The 16,675-nt window shown below is 55.3% G+C and overlaps 1 protein-coding gene across 1 annotated transcript; it reads right to left on the bottom strand.

Moving 5' to 3' along the window:
* SH2D2A (SH2 domain containing 2A) lies at nt 4,199–15,030 on the bottom strand. The gene is made up of 8 exons (XM_001929530.6): nt 14,874–15,030; nt 14,107–14,267; nt 12,860–13,032; nt 11,711–11,800; nt 11,292–11,460; nt 7,597–7,746; nt 7,103–7,411; nt 4,199–5,318 (listed from the first exon to the last, which is right to left on the bottom strand). The coding sequence occupies exons 1-8, from the start codon at nt 14,905–14,907 to the stop codon at nt 5,151–5,153; spliced, it is 1,254 nt and encodes a 417-aa protein (XP_001929565.3). The 5' UTR covers nt 14,908–15,030; the 3' UTR covers nt 4,199–5,150.

Here is a 16,675-nt window from a genome sequence, read left to right as displayed (position 1 = left end):
CTCCTTAGAGACTTCTGGACTCCTGGCCTTTTTCTTGGGAGGGAGGGGCAGCTTGAGTGGGTGGGTGGGGCAGGGAGTTGGCAGGGTCTGTGGACCAGAGGTAGCTGTAGGGCACTGTGATGCCCGGGAACCACAAGATAGGTGGCACGATCCCTCCTCCTTGGGGCAAGGTTCACATAGAGACGGAAGGTACCATGTAGCGGTCACAAAACAGCATGCAAATCCTAGTGCAGACCCCTGCTGAAACATGTTGCTGAGGGGAACCGGCACTCCAGTAGGGTTTAACTGCAGTGGCTTCCTGCAGAAAGGAGTGTTAAAGAAACTCCTGCAAGAAGAAAGGCCTTGAATGCCAGGCAGAGGAGCATTGACTGGACAATGAGGCCTGACTCCAGTTGTTGCAGGTTCTGAACAGGGAAGACACTGAGTGAAACTGGTGTTTGACAGTCCTGGTGATGGAGAGGGAGGTAAAGGCCAGAGGGGCGCTTTGCAGGGGTGTGTGATGAGGACCTGGGGATGGGAAGGAAGTGAGGAATCTTACCAGGCTCCTGGTCTTGTGGGCCGGGGTAAGTCGAGGAGTCTGTTTCTCATTAAGTACAGAGGAGGGTTTCAGCGCTTACAGGAAAACCACCCGCTTATCTGAAATCTGACCTACTTCGGGTTGGAGCCAGACAGGGCTCCTGCATCCCACAGGGACACTCGAGCTGTAGTCGTCCAAGTCCATGCATCCAGCCAGCCTTCAGCAGGGAGCATTAGCCTGGCCTGTTCATCACTTCTACCATGCACAGAGGCACTCAGGGCTGAGAGTGCCCCTCTGGGGTGTCATAATGAAGTGAGGTGGTGAGGTAGGCTCAGCAGGGCCCAGAAGGCAGGTCCCAAGGAGGCAGATGCTCTTTCTGCATCCAGGACGCATAGACGCGGCCCTGCCCTCCTGAGGTGGCCTCGGTCCTGAGGTTCAGCTCTTCAACATTCTCATTTTGGGGTCTGCATCATGATGGTGATGGGAGTGCTCTGGGTTGGGGGGCAAGACATGGTGGACAGGGAGGGTGTTGGAGTCTCTGAGAATGGACAGGGTCAAGCCAGATCTTTTAGCTGCTTTCCTCTCATCTCCTTTGGTTCTCTGTGAGTAGTCTTAAGCCATTTTTTTAAAGCCACTTTTTATTGCTACCAAAGATGACATTTTATTTGGAGATTGGAATTTCCTAGTCACCAAGAAAAATACGAGTTAGAAGATGGACAGACTTTATTGGGGAGGGCTTCCTGAGGTAGCAGGCTCAAGTTGCGATAAACAGGAAAGAGGATAGACAGGGATGAGGGGAAGGGAAGGCGGAATAAGGAATGGCTAAAATTGACATTGGCATCTGAGGGGTAAAGGGAGGAGGGGGCTTAGTCAGAAATGGATCCAGATGGCCCTGATAGGTGTTGGAGGAGCTGGGGCAAAGGCCAAGGGCAGCGCTGCCTGGACCAGGACAGTGTAGCTGAGGAAGCCAGTGTCCGTGAGGAGCAGACTTAGGAACTGCAGAGATGACAAGGCAGCTGTCACACGGAGAGGGTTTCGACTCCTACCCTAAGGCCTCTGGCCCCCTGCTAGGGACCCAGCCAGGTCTTCACCCCAGCTGGGTACTGTGCTGCAGTCTGTGAGACTGTGGAGTTCCGTGGGGCCAAGGATGCTGGAATGCTCTGCTGCCCGCTCCCAGTCTTTTTTCACCCCCTCTCCCTCTGTTCAGCTTTGCTTCAGGTGGGGACACACTCTAAGGCCAGTAGAGCTGGTTGAGGGTGGGACCTCAGTGATGGCTGGCCCCCCAGCCCTCCTTGAATAGGCTCATAAGTCAGGACAGCTGAGGCTGGGGGGCAGGTCAATAGTTTCTCAACTCCCCCACCCCCGCCCTGGCCCTGGCCTTCTTGAGCCGAAGTTACAGGGAAACTTACTGAGACTGCTGAAGGAGCTGATAGGATAAAAGGGGCAGCGGGGTCAGCCATGATGCCGAAGGGGCTGGATCCAGAGGAAAAAGCTGGACCCTTCACAGCAATGCTTTCCCCAGGCTCTGAAGGGGATCTGGGGCTCAGGATGGGAGACTCCAATCTAATAGGCGGCTGAGGCAGAGAAAGGCAGGGACTGGATGAGTCGGGAGAGGTGGAATAACCACGCCAAGCTGAATCAGCTGCAAGGGGCCCTCTCCCTCCTGGCTCGAGTGGTCTCCCCTAGGACAGAGCGACCTGCTCAGCACTGTGGCCCAGGCTCCCTTTCCTGTACTCGTTACTCAGCCTCTGCATCCCGAGGTCTCACCGCAGCCCCAGGCCTCTGCTTGGGAGTGAGGTCAGCAGGATGGTGTGGGGGTGCCCGTGGTTGTGGTGGCGAGAAGGAAGCCTCCACCACCTTGGTTGGGTCAAGGCTGGGCCTGTAGCTGGAGCCCTCAGGAGAACTGGGGCCTTAGCCTTTGGCCTGGGAGGAGCCTCATAGGATAAGGGGGACACTGGATGACCAGATCTGGTTCTCACTACCCCCGGCTCCCTCTCACCTCCCCTCTTTAGGCCTCAGCTTCCTATTTGGTTGAACAAGGAAGTCAGTCACAAAGGGTCTGAAGTCCCTTCTAGCCCTGGCAGCCCTGCTCTGCCAAGCCCCTCCCTTGCATGGTCTCACCTGCTCTGCAGAGCATCCCTGTGTGCACATAAGGCATTGGTCCATTTCAAAGGAATGTAGGGAACAGTGGCCCAAAAAAGAAGTTTCCTTGTCAAAGGTTGGGTGGCTTGTTAGCAAAAAGCCCCAACAGGAACCCAGAGCTCCCCATGATGCCATCATCTGGGTCCTCCCACCCTCCGGTGAGTCCCCTCTAGCTGTGAGGAGCTGGAGAGGGATGGCGAGGTTCCCTGGGTCCCACTTGGCCCTTCCTAACAGGCTTTGCCCCTTCAGAAACACCAAGTGGGTCACAAGGTGTTTTCTGCCCCCCTTCTGTCACCTGCCCATCCTGTTCTGTCCCAAAGTCTAAGGAAATCCTGTCTCTGACTTTCTGATTTCCAGATCTTGCCACACGGCAAAACTCCTTTTTCTGCCTCCTCTCCTGCCACAAGGAATCAGCCACGAGGTGACTCCCTGAGTCTAATCTTAGACCTTTTTTGCACTTTCAGCTTCTCCTCCCCCAAAGCCATCTGCTCCCACCCCTCCCCCATCTCCCTCCCACCTCTTCCCTTGCTCAGGAGGGAGTTTAGACCTACAGACCGAAGGAAGTGGAACCCCAACTCTGTTGACTCAGCAACCATATTTCTCCTTAAGCTGATGAGCACTGGAGTGGAAAGGAGGGGAATTCACTAGTCACCGGAGCTGGCCCTGCATCAGGCTGGGGGTGGTGGGGTGGTGGCCGCACCTAGGGCACAGGGAATGAGCCGGGGAACTTCTGTGATTCAGGCAAGTACCCAGGGCCCTTGGCAGGAAGAGGGTCCCCCATGGGCACTGACCATCTTGACCGAACCCTCAGAGGAATGAGTGTAGGAACAGTCTGGGACCATAGGAGTACCCAGAAGCCCCCTAAGCATCTCCGAGGGGTGGGGAACAGTCTCTGAGCTCCGAGGCTGATTCGGGGCAGAAATAGCCCTGCCTCAGAGAGCTCCCAGCCTGAGACAAACATAGGACCCAAGGCATATGCTTCTGGGTGATTGAAAGCCAGAATGTGGCACTTGGCCACAGGGGCAGGAGGCTGGCCCTGAAGTGGGTCTGGGCAGAGAGGAGGAAGTCTTGCAAGAGGGACAGAGAAAGCCTAAGCCCAGAAATCTAGGAGGACACAAGAGGCTTGAAGCCACTGCAGCCTCTGCATCCTCTCCCAAGGAGCTCACACCACAGCCTAATGGTGCACCCTTCCCGGCCCAGTCCTGTGCTTGGCCTGGTGGTTGGGGAAGGTGGTGCAGGGACTACCTTTCAATCACTCCCCTCCTTGCCTCTCTTTCCCAGCATCCCCCAGGTGATGGAGCCACCCCTCTGCTGCTGGCTAGCTGCCCAGCCCACCCCAGCTAGGGAAGAAATACTCAGCAGAGAGAGATCTGTGTCCCTTGCCTTGGTGTCTCCCCAGCCTCCAGCCCACAGATCTGTGACCCTTGCCCAGGTGTCCTCAACCCCCCCGACCCTTCTCCCCCTCTCTGCAATGGTCATTCAACCACTTGCCTTTCACAATAGAATCGAGTCAGAGGCAGAGACAGAAGGAGCCTGGAGTACTTGAATCCCTGTTGGGGGAGGTGGTTGGTGATGATTTATTAGCCAGACAAGAATCAACAAACAAGTTCTAACATCTGTTCTCGCCAAACCATTCCTCAGACAACAGCAGCATTGGACCAGGGCCCAGACTTAAAGGCTCGGAGGACCAGCGAAATCAGACTCCAGGAGGAGAAACTGGGGCAGTGGGATGCAGCAGGGTCCTCCTAGCCCACTGCTTAGAGGCAAGCATCGAGCCAGGGGATTCGCAAGGGGCCTTGGGGGGAAACAAGTGCATGTGTCCCTAAAAGGAGGCAGACTCCACATTTGCTTGTCTGACTTCCAGGCTTCTCTGTGGGAGCCCAGACCAGCCAGGGGAACGGGACTAAGCTGGGATCTGGAAGAGGGGCACCAGCCCCCAGGGCCCCCTGAGCAGTGCTCTGGAAAGCAGCCAGATTTCCTATCTGAGGAAACCTCTGACATTTCCTGTTGAGAAGTTAGTGGGTGTGGGGTACGGAACAGAGCACCACACAGAGGAATCAGGAAGCCTGAGTTCCAGTCCTTGACCTTGGCGAAGCCACTATCCCTTTCTGGGTTTATTTCCTTATCTGCACAGTAAGGGGGCTGGACTCGATCGGTACAGGCAGGCAAAGGAGAAGCTGCTCCTCTTCCTTCTCTCACCCACGGCAGACATCACGAATCAATCACGGTGTTCTTTTCTGCTGAGATGGGATATGACCTTAACATCTTTTCCAATGAAGTGCTCTAGGCAGCCACAATCGATGGATGGGAGTTGGCATGCGAGGTGACACCTTTTTGCCAATCTTGCCATAGATGATGGTTAAAGTCTTTCCTAGCTTTGATCACCTACGGTTTTGTTCCATCCACATTTCTTGAGAAGGGCGCCTGGGTGTGTGTGTGAGATTCTTTGGACCCGCTGTTCCGAGTTATCCTCCCCCAGCTCAGACACCAGCTACTGAGGAGGCCCCAGGGGGAGCCACGCCTGTCCTCTGTCCTGAAGCACCTGCCTAGGAAGGTTGTGGGGGAGGGTGTGCCCCCAGCGGGGCAGGGGCTGATGGGGCAGAGGAAGGCCTGGTTCAGCCACAGAGTTCTGAGAATGCAGTTGCTGGCTACCCGGATTCTGCAAAGAGAAGAATGGTCCCAGGTCACACTCTCTGCCTTTAGGTCCCTTAGGCCTGCCTGCACCCTCAAGGGCCAAGACGTCTGATTATTATTATTATTATTATTTTGTCTCTTTGCCTTTTCTAGGGCCGCTCCCGCAGCATGAGGTGTAGACCTCATTTCTGCAGGCTAATGTCCTTTAAGATCAGACGTCTTGGGGAATTTCTGTCATGACACAGTGGAAATGAATCCAACTAGGAACCATGAGGTTGTGGGTTTGATCCCTGGCCTCACTTGGTGGGTTAAGGATCCGGTGTTGCCGTGAGCTGTGGTGTAGGTCGGCAGCTACAGCTCTGATTAGACCCTTAGCCTAATCTCCATATGCTGTGGGTACAGGCCTAAAAAGACCAAAAAAAAGGTCTTGGAAAAGACCTGATGAGAGATGATGGGGGCTGAAAGTGGGGAAAGGAAAAATATATTCAGGAAGAGAACCAGTAGGAATCAGTGGCTTACAGGGGAGTAAGGGTGAGGAGAGGCGAGATGTCAAGGGAGCCCTGAGATTCTGGCTTGAATCGTTGGGTGGCTGGAGAGCTGTCAGATCAGATAGGGGACACAGGAGGAAGCAGCTGGGGGGAGTAGGGGGAGAACAGTGTTGGCTACACCGAGTCCAAGAGGCTGTGGGATGCTGGGGAGCTGAGGAAAAGCTTGGAGAGGAGTTTGCATGGAGGGGCGGACTGTGACATCAGCTGTAGGATGGCAATAGGTGGCAGGGGTGTGAGTTAGTGTGAGCAAGCACAAGGGCTGAGGGGGAAACAGGGGACACCAGCAGGGAGGGTGGGGAAGGGCCTGAGGAGGGGGGGCAGAGGCAGAGGGAGAGGCTGGGAGCAGCCTGTGGGTCTAACACATCCCGTGAAACAAGATGCTCATGTGAACTGATCAGTGAGAAGACTGGGCAGGTGTGGTGGGGGGATGGATGGGGAGGAGGAGGGTGCAGAAAGAGGGGAGTGCAGGCGCCCCCTCCCCTGAGCTCAGCTGAGGTGACACCAGGGATTCCAGACTTCTCTGGCAAGGCAGGGCCCTGAAGGCTGAGGGGGAGGGGGCCAGAGCAGAAGAGGCCCAAGTTCAGCCAGGATTCCCGGTACAGGGTGGGGCCAGTCTCAGGTGTCTGAGGAGGACCAGCAAGGAGAGAGGGACTCAGGCTCAGGTGGGGGAAGGCTGAGGAGGCCCTAAGGGGCCTCTGTTTTCTCTAAGAAGCAGAGGGGGAGACTTGACATAAGGGAGGCAGGTCCTATTAACTCCAGGCAGAGGAGAGGGAGCAAATCTGAGCCTGGAAGAGGGTGGCTGGCAGCCTGGACCCTCTGTCCTTCCCATCTCATCCTAGACCTCTGACCTGCATTAACCTTGACCCAGACATCCAGTCTGAACACCCTCTTCACCCTCCCCAATCGAGCTTCCAGAAAGTCCTCCTTGGAGTTCCCACCGTGGTGCAGCGGAAGCGAATCCCACTAGGAACCATGAAGTTGTAAGGTTCAATCCCTGGCCTCGCTCAGTGGGTTAAGGATCCGGCGTTGCTGTGAGCTGTGGTGCAGGTCGCAGACGCGGCTCGGATCCTGCGTTGCTGTGGCGGAGGCCAGAAGCTGTAGCTCCGATTGGACCCCTAGCCTGGGAGCCTCTATATGACGTGGGTGCGGCCCTAAAAAAAAAAAAAAGAAAGAAAGAAAGAAAGAAAGAAAAAGAAGAAAAAAAGAAAAGAAAAAGAAAGTCCTCCTTGTGGTCTAACTTTCCCCCCGCACCCCCATTTACCTGGCTTCCTAGGACAGGCCTGGACTGGCACTTCCGTAGGACTTCGTGCCTGAGGATGCGCGGCGGGCTCTCACCCCCTGAATCAGGCACTTTCACCTCCACCTCGGCATAAATGTTGCTGGGGGCTTCCCCGGGGCTGCCCCGGCCCATGGCATAGAAAGCTATGGGCTCGTCAGGTTCGTGGTAGATGGGGTTGGAGGGCTTGTGGGGCGGGGTTGGGCGGGGTCTCGGAGCGGGGCTTGTGTAGACTTCGGGGGGCAGGTGGGGTCTGGCGGGGATGCGAGGCTTAGGCCTGGGCGGCTGGGTGGGCTAGGAGAGAAAGCGGGCGGGGAGGGGAAGTGGGTCAGAGCAACCCTGGCAGATCCGAAGCAGGAGCCCAGCTTGAGACTCCGCCCCCATAAGCCCCGCCTCCTCCCTTCTGGCCCCTCCCCTCCCCGCAGGCTCCTCCCATCCCTCAGACCCTGCCTTCTCTCTCAGCCCCTCCCTCCCAATACCTCCTTTGGCTCTCCGGCCCCCTCTTTCTGCTTGAAGGCTGCGCTCTGCTCCTTTTTGAGAATTGGACTGTACTGAGGTTGTGAGTCCTGGCTTTTGCTTCCAGAGTCTGATTCTTCAGTCCTTAGGGACAGTCCTACGGGCTCAGGAGTCTGTGGGGAAGAAAGCAGGCCTCAGGGACTTGGTGCAGGCGGGGTGGTGGGCCGGAATGGGCCTGGGATCCAGGAGGGCAGAATATTCTGGTCCACGCGGAGAATGGGGTCGGGGGAGCACAGAAATTTGGCAGACGCTGGGTTCCCGGGTGAGGACGAGGGGATGGAGGTGACAAGGGGACCAGAGGCAGGGCAGTAACTCTGTTCACAGGCCATATCTAGCATTAAACTTAACTTCACCTGGAACGCAGGGCAAGACTAGTTGCTATTTGTGCCTGTGGTTATAAAACTGCAACAAGGCATTAGAGGAGTTCTTGTCCTGGCTCAGTGGTCAACCAATCTGCCTAGGAACCATGAGGTTGCAGGTTCCATCCCTGGACTCACTCAGTGGGTTAAGGATCTGGCGTTGCCGTGAGCTGTGGTGTAGGTTGCAGATGCGGGTCAGATCTGGCGTTGCTGTGGCTGTGGTGTAGGCTGGCAGCAACAGCTCCGATTGGACCCCTAGCCTGGGAACCTCCATATGCTGCAGGAGCGGCCCTAGAAAAGGCAAAAAGACAAAACAAACAAAACAAAACCCAAAAAACCCCCCAAGGCTTTAGAAGTCTGGCCTAAAAATTTCCAGCATGAGGACAAATCCTCAAGACTACTGTGCCTGCGTTTATTTCTGCAGGTGCCGGGGGAGTACTTTATGCTGCTATAAGCTAGATATTTTAGGGACAGAGACATTGCCTCAGGGGACATGAGCCCTACAGGGTTTCTTCCCACGTGAGGTGTTTCTTTCTTTTTCTTTTTCTTTTTTTTTTTTACTTTTTAGGGCCGCACCCATGGCATATGGCGGTTCCCAGGCTAGGAGTCCAATTGGAGCTACAGCTGCCAGCCTACGCCACAGCCACAGCAACATGGGATCCGAGCTGTGTCTGCAACCTACACCACACCTCACGGAAATGCTGGATCCTTAATCCACTGATCAAGGCCAGGGATCAAACTGCAATCTCATGGTCCCTAGTCGGATAGCTTTCTGCTGCACCACAATGGGAACTCCAACATTAGGTGTTCTTTTAGCTCAGCATTTATCCGTGGGTGCACAAATGTGCCACAACCACAGCAACATGGGATCCGATCTGCATCTGCAACCTACACCACAGCTCACAGCCGGATCCCTGACCCACTGAGCGAGGCCAGAAATCAAACCCGCATCCTCATGGATTCTAGTAGAATTCATTTCCTCTGCACCACGAAGGGAACTCCCTGGTTCAGGTCTTAATTTCTCTGCCTGTGTCATCTTGCCCTGCCAACCCATTCTCCACTCTGAGAGCAGACTGAGCCTGCAGAAGTTCCCCTGGCAATCCTTTGGTGGCTGCCCATTGCTCCAGGATGAAGCCCAAACTCCAGACAACTTGAGTGACAAGACCCGCTGAGGCCCAGTCATAGAGCTTGGCCTCAGATAGCTCTGCCTTAAGCCCTCTCAGCTCCAGACTTCCCTACACCCCGTTGCCACTGCTGGGGAATCTTCAGGTCTCTGTCTCCTCCTCAAACAATTCTGCCCAAGAGTCACCCTAGGCATAGTCCCACAGGGCACACTTGGAACTGACTCCAGTCAAGCTCCAGGAAACTCTTCTTGCCCAGGTCACCCGTGACCTTATCTTGGCCAAATCCAACTGTCAATCCTGGACCCACTGGCACCTGCTCTTCCTGGATGTATTTTCTTTGCTTGCTGTCTAGAGCATCACTCTCCTGGTTCTTCTCCTCTCTCTCTGGCTGCTCCTTCTTAATTTTCTTTGTAGGTTCCCCCTCATTTCTGCACACTCTGCTGGAGACGTGGTATTCCTTTCTTTTCCATCTATACTCATTGTTGAGTGAGATTTCATTGCTCCTGAATATTTCATTGCTCCTGGCAGATGAGATTTCATCTACATGCTGATGGCTCCCAAATGTTGAACTCCAATCTAGACTTCTGTCCTAAACTCCAGATCCATGTATTCCAACTGGCTACGTGACATCTGCATTTGGATACTGAACGGACCTCTCCAACTGTGACTATCAAAACTGAATTCCAGATCCTGACTCTCCCAGTGTTGCTCCTCCTACAATCTTCCTCATCTCAGTCAAGGACAACTCCATCTTTTCACATTCCTCATCCAATTCTGCAAAAACCCTTGTCCGCTCCATCTTCCAAACAGACCCAGAGTCTCACCTCCTAACCCCTTCTTCCCCTTTACCAACCTGGTCCAGGCTGCAATCTTTCCTCCTGAAAGCATTGTAATGGCCTCCAACTGCGGCATATGGAAGTTCCCAGGCTAGGGGTTGAATGGGAGCTGCAGCTGCCGGCCTACACCACAGCCACAGCCGCAGCCGCAGCAACTCAGGATCTGAGTCGCGTCTGTGACCTACACCACAGCTCACAGCAATGCCAGATCCTTAACCCACTGAGCCAGGCCAGGGATCGAACCCACATCCTCAGGGATACTAAACCACTGAGCCACAACGAGAACTCCAGGTCATGTCCTTCTTTAGCTTGCATCTGTCTAGTGCCAGCCCATCTCACTCAGAATAAAAACACCTAATCACACAAGAGCCTACAGGGCCCTTCTCCTTCACCCCTCTGATCTCATCTCCTACCTTTCTATCTCACTGCTCTTAGTCTTGTTCACACACTTCAAGGGTCCTCTGACCTCAGGGCCTTTGCACCTGCTGTGGCATCTACCTAGGATGCTTTTCCTCCAGTTGGCTGCATGACTCCCTCCCTCAGGCCTCTGTTCAAATGTCCCCTTACCAGAGTAGACTTTCCTGATGTCCCTATTAAAATAGCCCCAACACTGTCACTCCCAGTTTCTGTAGTCTCTGTTATCTGTATTATGCATTTGCTGTCTGTTTCCTCTCACTAGAATGAAAGCTCTGTGAGATAAGGATATTTTGGTCAGTTTGGTTTACTATTTCCCCAGTGCCCAGACAAATGAATGGCACATAGTTGTCCCTCAGAACTGCTTGAACTTCCGCGGGGAGGGCCTCTCTGATGCGGCTCTCCACTGAGTGAGCTAAAGGGCACCCCATTCTATATTTCCTCTCTCATCACACTCAAACTGTGAAAACGAGAAGCCTTAGAGACAGAAGAAAGGTGAGCCTTGATTCCTATAATTGTTTTTGCTGCTGCTAAGAAAGCTTTGTGGGTTTGACACCCATCTATCTTGTCCATGACTCTACTTTCAGGGCCTGCCAGCACCCGGTGTATGCTGGGTACTCAGTAAATATCTCCTAATTTAAAAACAAAACAAAACAGAAACACAAGGACCCGTCTGCCTAGCTGGCCACTTCCAACCTTCCAGTCTTTGAGTGGTTAGGCTAGTCTGGCAAGGACCCTTCCCCCAGCCCGCATCTTTCTGGAAGGGCATGCCCGGAAGGGCAGGGGAGGCGTGGTTGGGTTATCCGTCCTAATGGGAAAGTGCCTTGTGTCTCGGTCCTGCAACCTGAGCTCTGCGTGCGGAGGGGCGCTGGCCTGGGTCTCTGGGCTCAGGGTCAGGGTCAAGGCCGGGGTGGGGACGGCGTACCTGGCGGGGGAGGGGCTCGGTGAGCTTCTCCCCGTAGGGGCTGAGCGGTCCCGCCGTGTAGTGCAGCAGCAGGTCCTGCAGCCGCGCGTGGGCGCTGTCCTCGCCCAGCACCACGTGGCGCCCGTCCCGGAGCTGGGCCAGCAGGAAGTGGCGGCAGCAAGTCCGGCTCCTGGAGGGCACCAGTCAGAATCAGATCTGCTCCTTCCTCCCGGCCAGGGCATCAGCACGCGGCGTGACCGTTCCCCGCCCGGCGCCAGGCTCTCCCATCCTCAGTAGCCCGGGGGGCTGAGCGTAAAGACCCCGCCCCTGCTGGGCGTGAAGTTCTCTGCCCCTTATTTGTGAGTCAGCACCAAGTCCCACCCTCCGCTTAGCCAGAAGCCCCGCCTCCTTGTCCGCGTGCGCACCTCCCCGCCCCGCACCTGTAAGTCAGCACAAAGGTCACGGCGCTCTCGCTGAAACGCACCAAGTAACATCCCTGAGGCTCTGTTTCCAGCAACCTTTCGGCCTCTCTGTGGGTGACAGAAAAGACATGGAAGGCTGCTCTGATTCTTCCAGCCTCACTCCCTGTCTCCCTGGCTCTCATAGGAGACCCCAACCTGCCGCCAAGTGGCCTTAAGTGGCTAGAGAAGGGTGAAGGTGGAAGAGAGGATGTGGGTACTGCACTCTCGCTGCGGGGTCTGGGTGTGGACAGAGGCCAGAGGTCCCACTCAGGAGACCTCCCAGCCCAGCATCCTCCTTCTGGCCTCATCCTGGAAAAGCAACCAGGGGGTGGAGGGGCCGGGGCGGGGGGTGGGGGTGGAGGGCACAGTGCTGTGGCCACAGCAACAGGGATGGGAGTAGACTTCCAGATTTCAAAATCACCAGTGGCCGGTGCTGGAGGAGGTGAACACAGGGATACAGTAAAGCTGAGAAGTGGAGGAGGAGGGAGGAACTGCAAAGGTGGGAAGATAGAGGAGAGGGCTGGAGAGAGCCAGAGGTAAAGATGCATGGAGGTGTTCCGGACATGGCTCAGTGGTTAACGAATCCGACTAGGAACCGACTCGGTTCGATCCCTGGCCTTGCTCAGTGGGTTAAAGATCCGACGTTGCCTTGAGCTGTGCTGTAGGTCACAGATGCAGCTCGGATCCCGCGTGGCTGTGGCTGTGGCTGTGGCTGTGGCGTGGGTTGGCCGCTACAGCTCTGATTAGACTCCTAGCCTGGGACTCTCCATATGCCGCGGGATCGGTCCTAGAAAAGGCAAAAAGACCAAAAAAAAAAAAAAAAAAATATATATATATATATATATGCATGGAGAGAGAGCCTGAGGCGGAGGTGGAAACTGTGAACATGAGAAGCCTCAGAGACAGGAGGAAGGTTGAGCCTAGAAGGGGCAAACCGAGGCATAGGATGGGGGCTTGCGCTGGAGCCTCTCCAATGATCTCCCGCAGGAGAGCTACCCTAGTAAACAGCCTTTGAACCTCCAGAATTCATAGCCTGGGCTTGTAGCTGCAATCTGCTCCTGATTGACCGCAGGACTCAGGACTGGCCCCCTGCCCTTCTCTGAGCCTGTTTCTTCCTCTGTGACTCACCTCCGGGTGATGAAGCCGTGGAACCAGGCAGGGGCTTCCCCGTGCTGCAGGAGCTCATGGGCCTGGGTCTTCTGGAACCAAGCCAGAGTCTCTGCCTGTAGGGACAAGGCTTCTTCTCTAGGCATCTCTTCAGCCTTCCCAATGTCTTTTGGGCTGCACGTAGCGCCTGGGGCCTGGATAGAGGAGGAGTTCAAGGAAGGGGAAGAAGCCATGAATAGTGGTCCTTCTCCTGACGGGCCAGGTGGCAGCTGGCTCCTGGATGAAGCCAGCTGTCACCTTCTCATACCTAGCCCCTCCTGGATATGTGGAGAAAGTCACCCCTCATCCCAGTGGCCTATTCTAGGGTGTAATTGCCCAGAAAGTTCTAACTTAAATCTCTTCTTCAGCTCCAGCTGTTTTTTTTTTTTTTTTCTTCTTTCTTTTCTTTTTCTTTTTCTTTCTTTACCTTTTTAGGGCCACTCATTAGGCATATGGAAGTTCCTGGGTTCGGTGTTGAATCAAAGCTGCAGTTGCAGGCCGACGTCACAGCCCCAGCAATGCCAGATCTGAGCCACATCTGCAACCTATGCCTCGGCTTTCGGCAAGACCAGATCCTTAACCCACTGAACGTGGCCAGGGATTGAACCCACATCTTCATGGATGCTAGTTGGGTTTTTAACCCACTGAACCACAATGGGGACACCAGCTCCAGCTGTTTTTGTTTCCAGGGAGTTTCCTTCCACTCTGTCTGGGGCCTGTGGGCCTTTTTGGTGCAGTAGCTGTGAGCTATTAAACTGTGCTTAACGGGAGGTGAGGCCTTCCAGATGGACAGAAAGTCCTTCCCTGGCCTAAGGAATGAAGGGAAGGAACTCCAGAGGCCAGAATGAGGGAGGGCTCACCCTCCATTAGGAGGGACCGAGCTGGGCAGATTTCCCAGTGAAAGGAGGGCAGAGAAAGACTGAGATAAGGCTGTCCTGGCCAAATGAAGGCAATGGACAGAGCTGCAGGTGTGCAAGTTTCTGGAACTCAAATCATTGTACCCTGGTCACTTGTGGACACACCCTGAGCTCCCCAGGGACAGAGGAGCAGTGAGTGGACCATTCAGCACCTGAAGGAGGCCCTCCCCCTCTCCTTTCCCTCCCTCTGTACCCTTGGCCTTGTCGGCAGCCCCAGCTCATTCCTGCCTTGGCCTTTGTCTATCTGCAAGTCCTCAAGTTGGGAGAGTGGGAGCCGAGGAGGGAGCTGCCCCCCCCCAGGTTCCGACTCACCGCCACGTGGACAGTCGGGGCCCTGGGGCTGGGCTGGGCTTCTTCGGCCTTCGGGGCCTGGAGTCTGGGTCCCGGAAGCGAACCCAGGCCCTGGCAGCTCCGGCGGTTCAAGTCCATGGGCTGGAAGGTGCTGAAGGTTACAGCGGGGGCTTCTCGACTCCCTGTTAGCACAGAGAGCTTTCTCAGTGATGGCCGGCCTTTCTGTTGCCCATTCCTCCCTTCAGAGGGACCCCGTGGACCTCTCGCTGGGGGACTGGGGAGTGCCCCTAGGACAGGGACAGTCATGACAGCAGGAGAGATGCAGGAGGGATGCTGAGGTGATTTCTTAGGGAGGAGTAAGGAGCCAAGAGGGTGCAGAGGGCCAAGGCGGCAGAGGGGCTTGTCAGAGAAACTGGGTGCTGGGCAGGAGAGCTGGGAAGCCAGCCAGCCCTCCGATGGCCCGACGTCCCAAAATCTGGGCAGGGAGGCAGATCTCTTCAGGGCAGGTCTGTCTTCTGGCCCAGAATCCCCTGCCCCTTGTCCCCCTTCCTCCTCCCGTTGCCCTCCCCTCCTCTCTAAGGAGCACTCAGCAGACTCTGTCATCTTTATCCTCAGGGCTGCGGGGACCCGGAGCCCCCGAGGAGTAACAGGGGTTGTGAGCCACTTGCCAGCCAGCCCTGCCAGCTCTGGGCCCTAAAGTGGGAGCTAGGGCCAGCGGGGAGAGAGCAGGGATCATGGGGGGGGGTCTTGATATCTCCCCCACCCACGTTCTCCAACTTCACACTTACCTTGGGCGCCTATCTGGGCCAGGGGGAGCTCCATGGGGGCAGCCTAGCAGAGGAGCCCCTAGAGCAGGGTGTGTGTGCGGGCTCTCAAAAGGTGTGCACACTCAGCAAGTCATCCCTCCTCTCACCCAGCCCCTCCGGGGGCAGGAAATGTCGCCTCACCCACAGCCCCAGCCCTCTCGCAGGACTCGCGTCATGGAAAGCCGTAAGACGGTCGCCCCACCCCCGGAAGCCAGGCAGCTGAAGGTGGTGGGGTGCGGTGAGTATTTGTGTCATTCTGTGTCTGGGTCCTTGCTGCTGTCTTATCTCCATCCCCTCTCCACGCCCTCAGTCCAGACTGGGACTTCCCTTTCTGTCCCTCTCTCGGTCCCTCTGTCTCCCTCTCTCTCTCTGAGCAGTGGCAGTGGTAAGGTCAACCTCAGAAGGACAAGCCTGATGAGGTGATGGGGCTTCGGAGTCATCGAAGATTCAGACTCAGGACTGTGCTCTTAGGACGCACATGGAGGGAAGGGAGCAGAGCTGCAACACGAAGAATGTGGGTCAGACTTTTGAAGGACTTTCTGAGGTCATATGGAATCTGTGAGACACAGGGGTGAGGAGGAGGGAGCCTGGCTTCATCCTCAAGCAGATGATGGGTTGGCGGGAGCTGGGTTAGGATATAACTAGGCAATTCCAGAGAAAGGGAGTGGGGATTTCCTCCAACGAAGTGGGTCGTTATTAGCAGCAAGATGATGGGCAGTTGTTATTTAAGGACTTCAGTGCTGATGTCTTAAACCTGCAGTGTGCTTGCTTCCCCTGTCACCCCCAAGGACCAATCCCGTTTCTCTCCAGAGAGATCCGCACACATGAGAAGAAGACAGGGAACATTAATTATCCCCATTTGCCAGGAGGGTAAGCTGAAGCTCAGAGAAGTTACATGCCTTAGCCAGGGGCTTTCAGGGTCTCGGCTGTTGATGGTGGAGCTGGGACTAGAATCTAGCTCTTCTTTTCCACATTTCACTGCGATTTAGGCCAACAGTCTTGAGAGCCCAGAGAGAAAAAGGATCTTGTCTCAAGGTGTCAAGAAGGGGGAATGGGGAGTTCTCATCGTGGTTCAGTGTTAACGAATCCGACTAGGAACTACGAGGTTGTGGGTTTGATCCCTGGCCTCGCTCAGTGGGTTAAGGATCTGGCGTTGCCGTGAGCTGTGGTGTAGGTCACAGACGTGGCTCAGATCCTGAGTTGCTGTGGCTCTGGTGTAGGCTGGTGGCTACAGCTCCAATTCAACCCATAGCCTGGGAACTTCCATATTCTGTGGGTGTGGCCCTGGAAAAGGCAAAAAAAAAAAAAAATCCTGCATTGGTTACCACTTCAAAACAAGTTGCAAAGAGAAACATCCAGGTACCTGACATGCATTTTCACTTGAGGGCTTTCTCCATACAGGGTGCAAGGTGAAACCACTCTTTGGAGTAACCTACAGAAGGAAGAAAGGGGGAGGTACTGATCTTCCCTGCTCCCTCAGTGTTCCCACTTCCCATTGGTTAGGACGATCCCCTAGGACCCGACTTAGACGCTGCATCCCTTGTACCTTGGTATCCACTCAGGAAGCCAAATCGCATGGTGTGGTGGTTGATATTAATCAAAAATGGAGGGGAGGAGTTCCTGCCATGGCACAATGTGATCAGTGGCGTCTTGGGACTCAGGTGCGATCTGTGGTACTGTGGGTTAAGGATCTGGTGTTGCTGCAGCTGCGGCTTAGGTCACAACTGCTGCTGGGATCTGATTCCTGGCCTGGGAACTCTATATGCCAAGGGGTGGCCAAAAAA

The sequence above is a fragment of the Sus scrofa genome, chromosome 4 (genome assembly GCF_000003025.6).
Source record: "Sus scrofa isolate TJ Tabasco breed Duroc chromosome 4, Sscrofa11.1, whole genome shotgun sequence".
NCBI classification, from domain to species: Eukaryota; Metazoa; Chordata; class Mammalia; order Artiodactyla; family Suidae; genus Sus; species Sus scrofa.
This window is presented reverse-complemented; position numbering and strand designations above follow the sequence as displayed.

Bases quoted from the DNA above. Each gene is read 5' to 3' on its own strand.
- SH2D2A (XM_001929530.6), bottom strand. From the start codon at position 14,907: ATGGAGCTCCCCCTGGCCCAGATAGGCGCCCAAG. The intron at 7,412-7,596 runs GTATTGGGAGGG...TTTCTCTCCTAG, and splicing joins GGGCCGGAGAGCCAAAGGAG to CCCACCCAGCCGCCCAGGCC. The intron at 5,319-7,102 runs GTAAATGGGGGT...TTCTCTTTGCAG, and splicing joins GGCCTGTCCTAGGAAGCCAG to AATCCGGGTAGCCAGCAACT.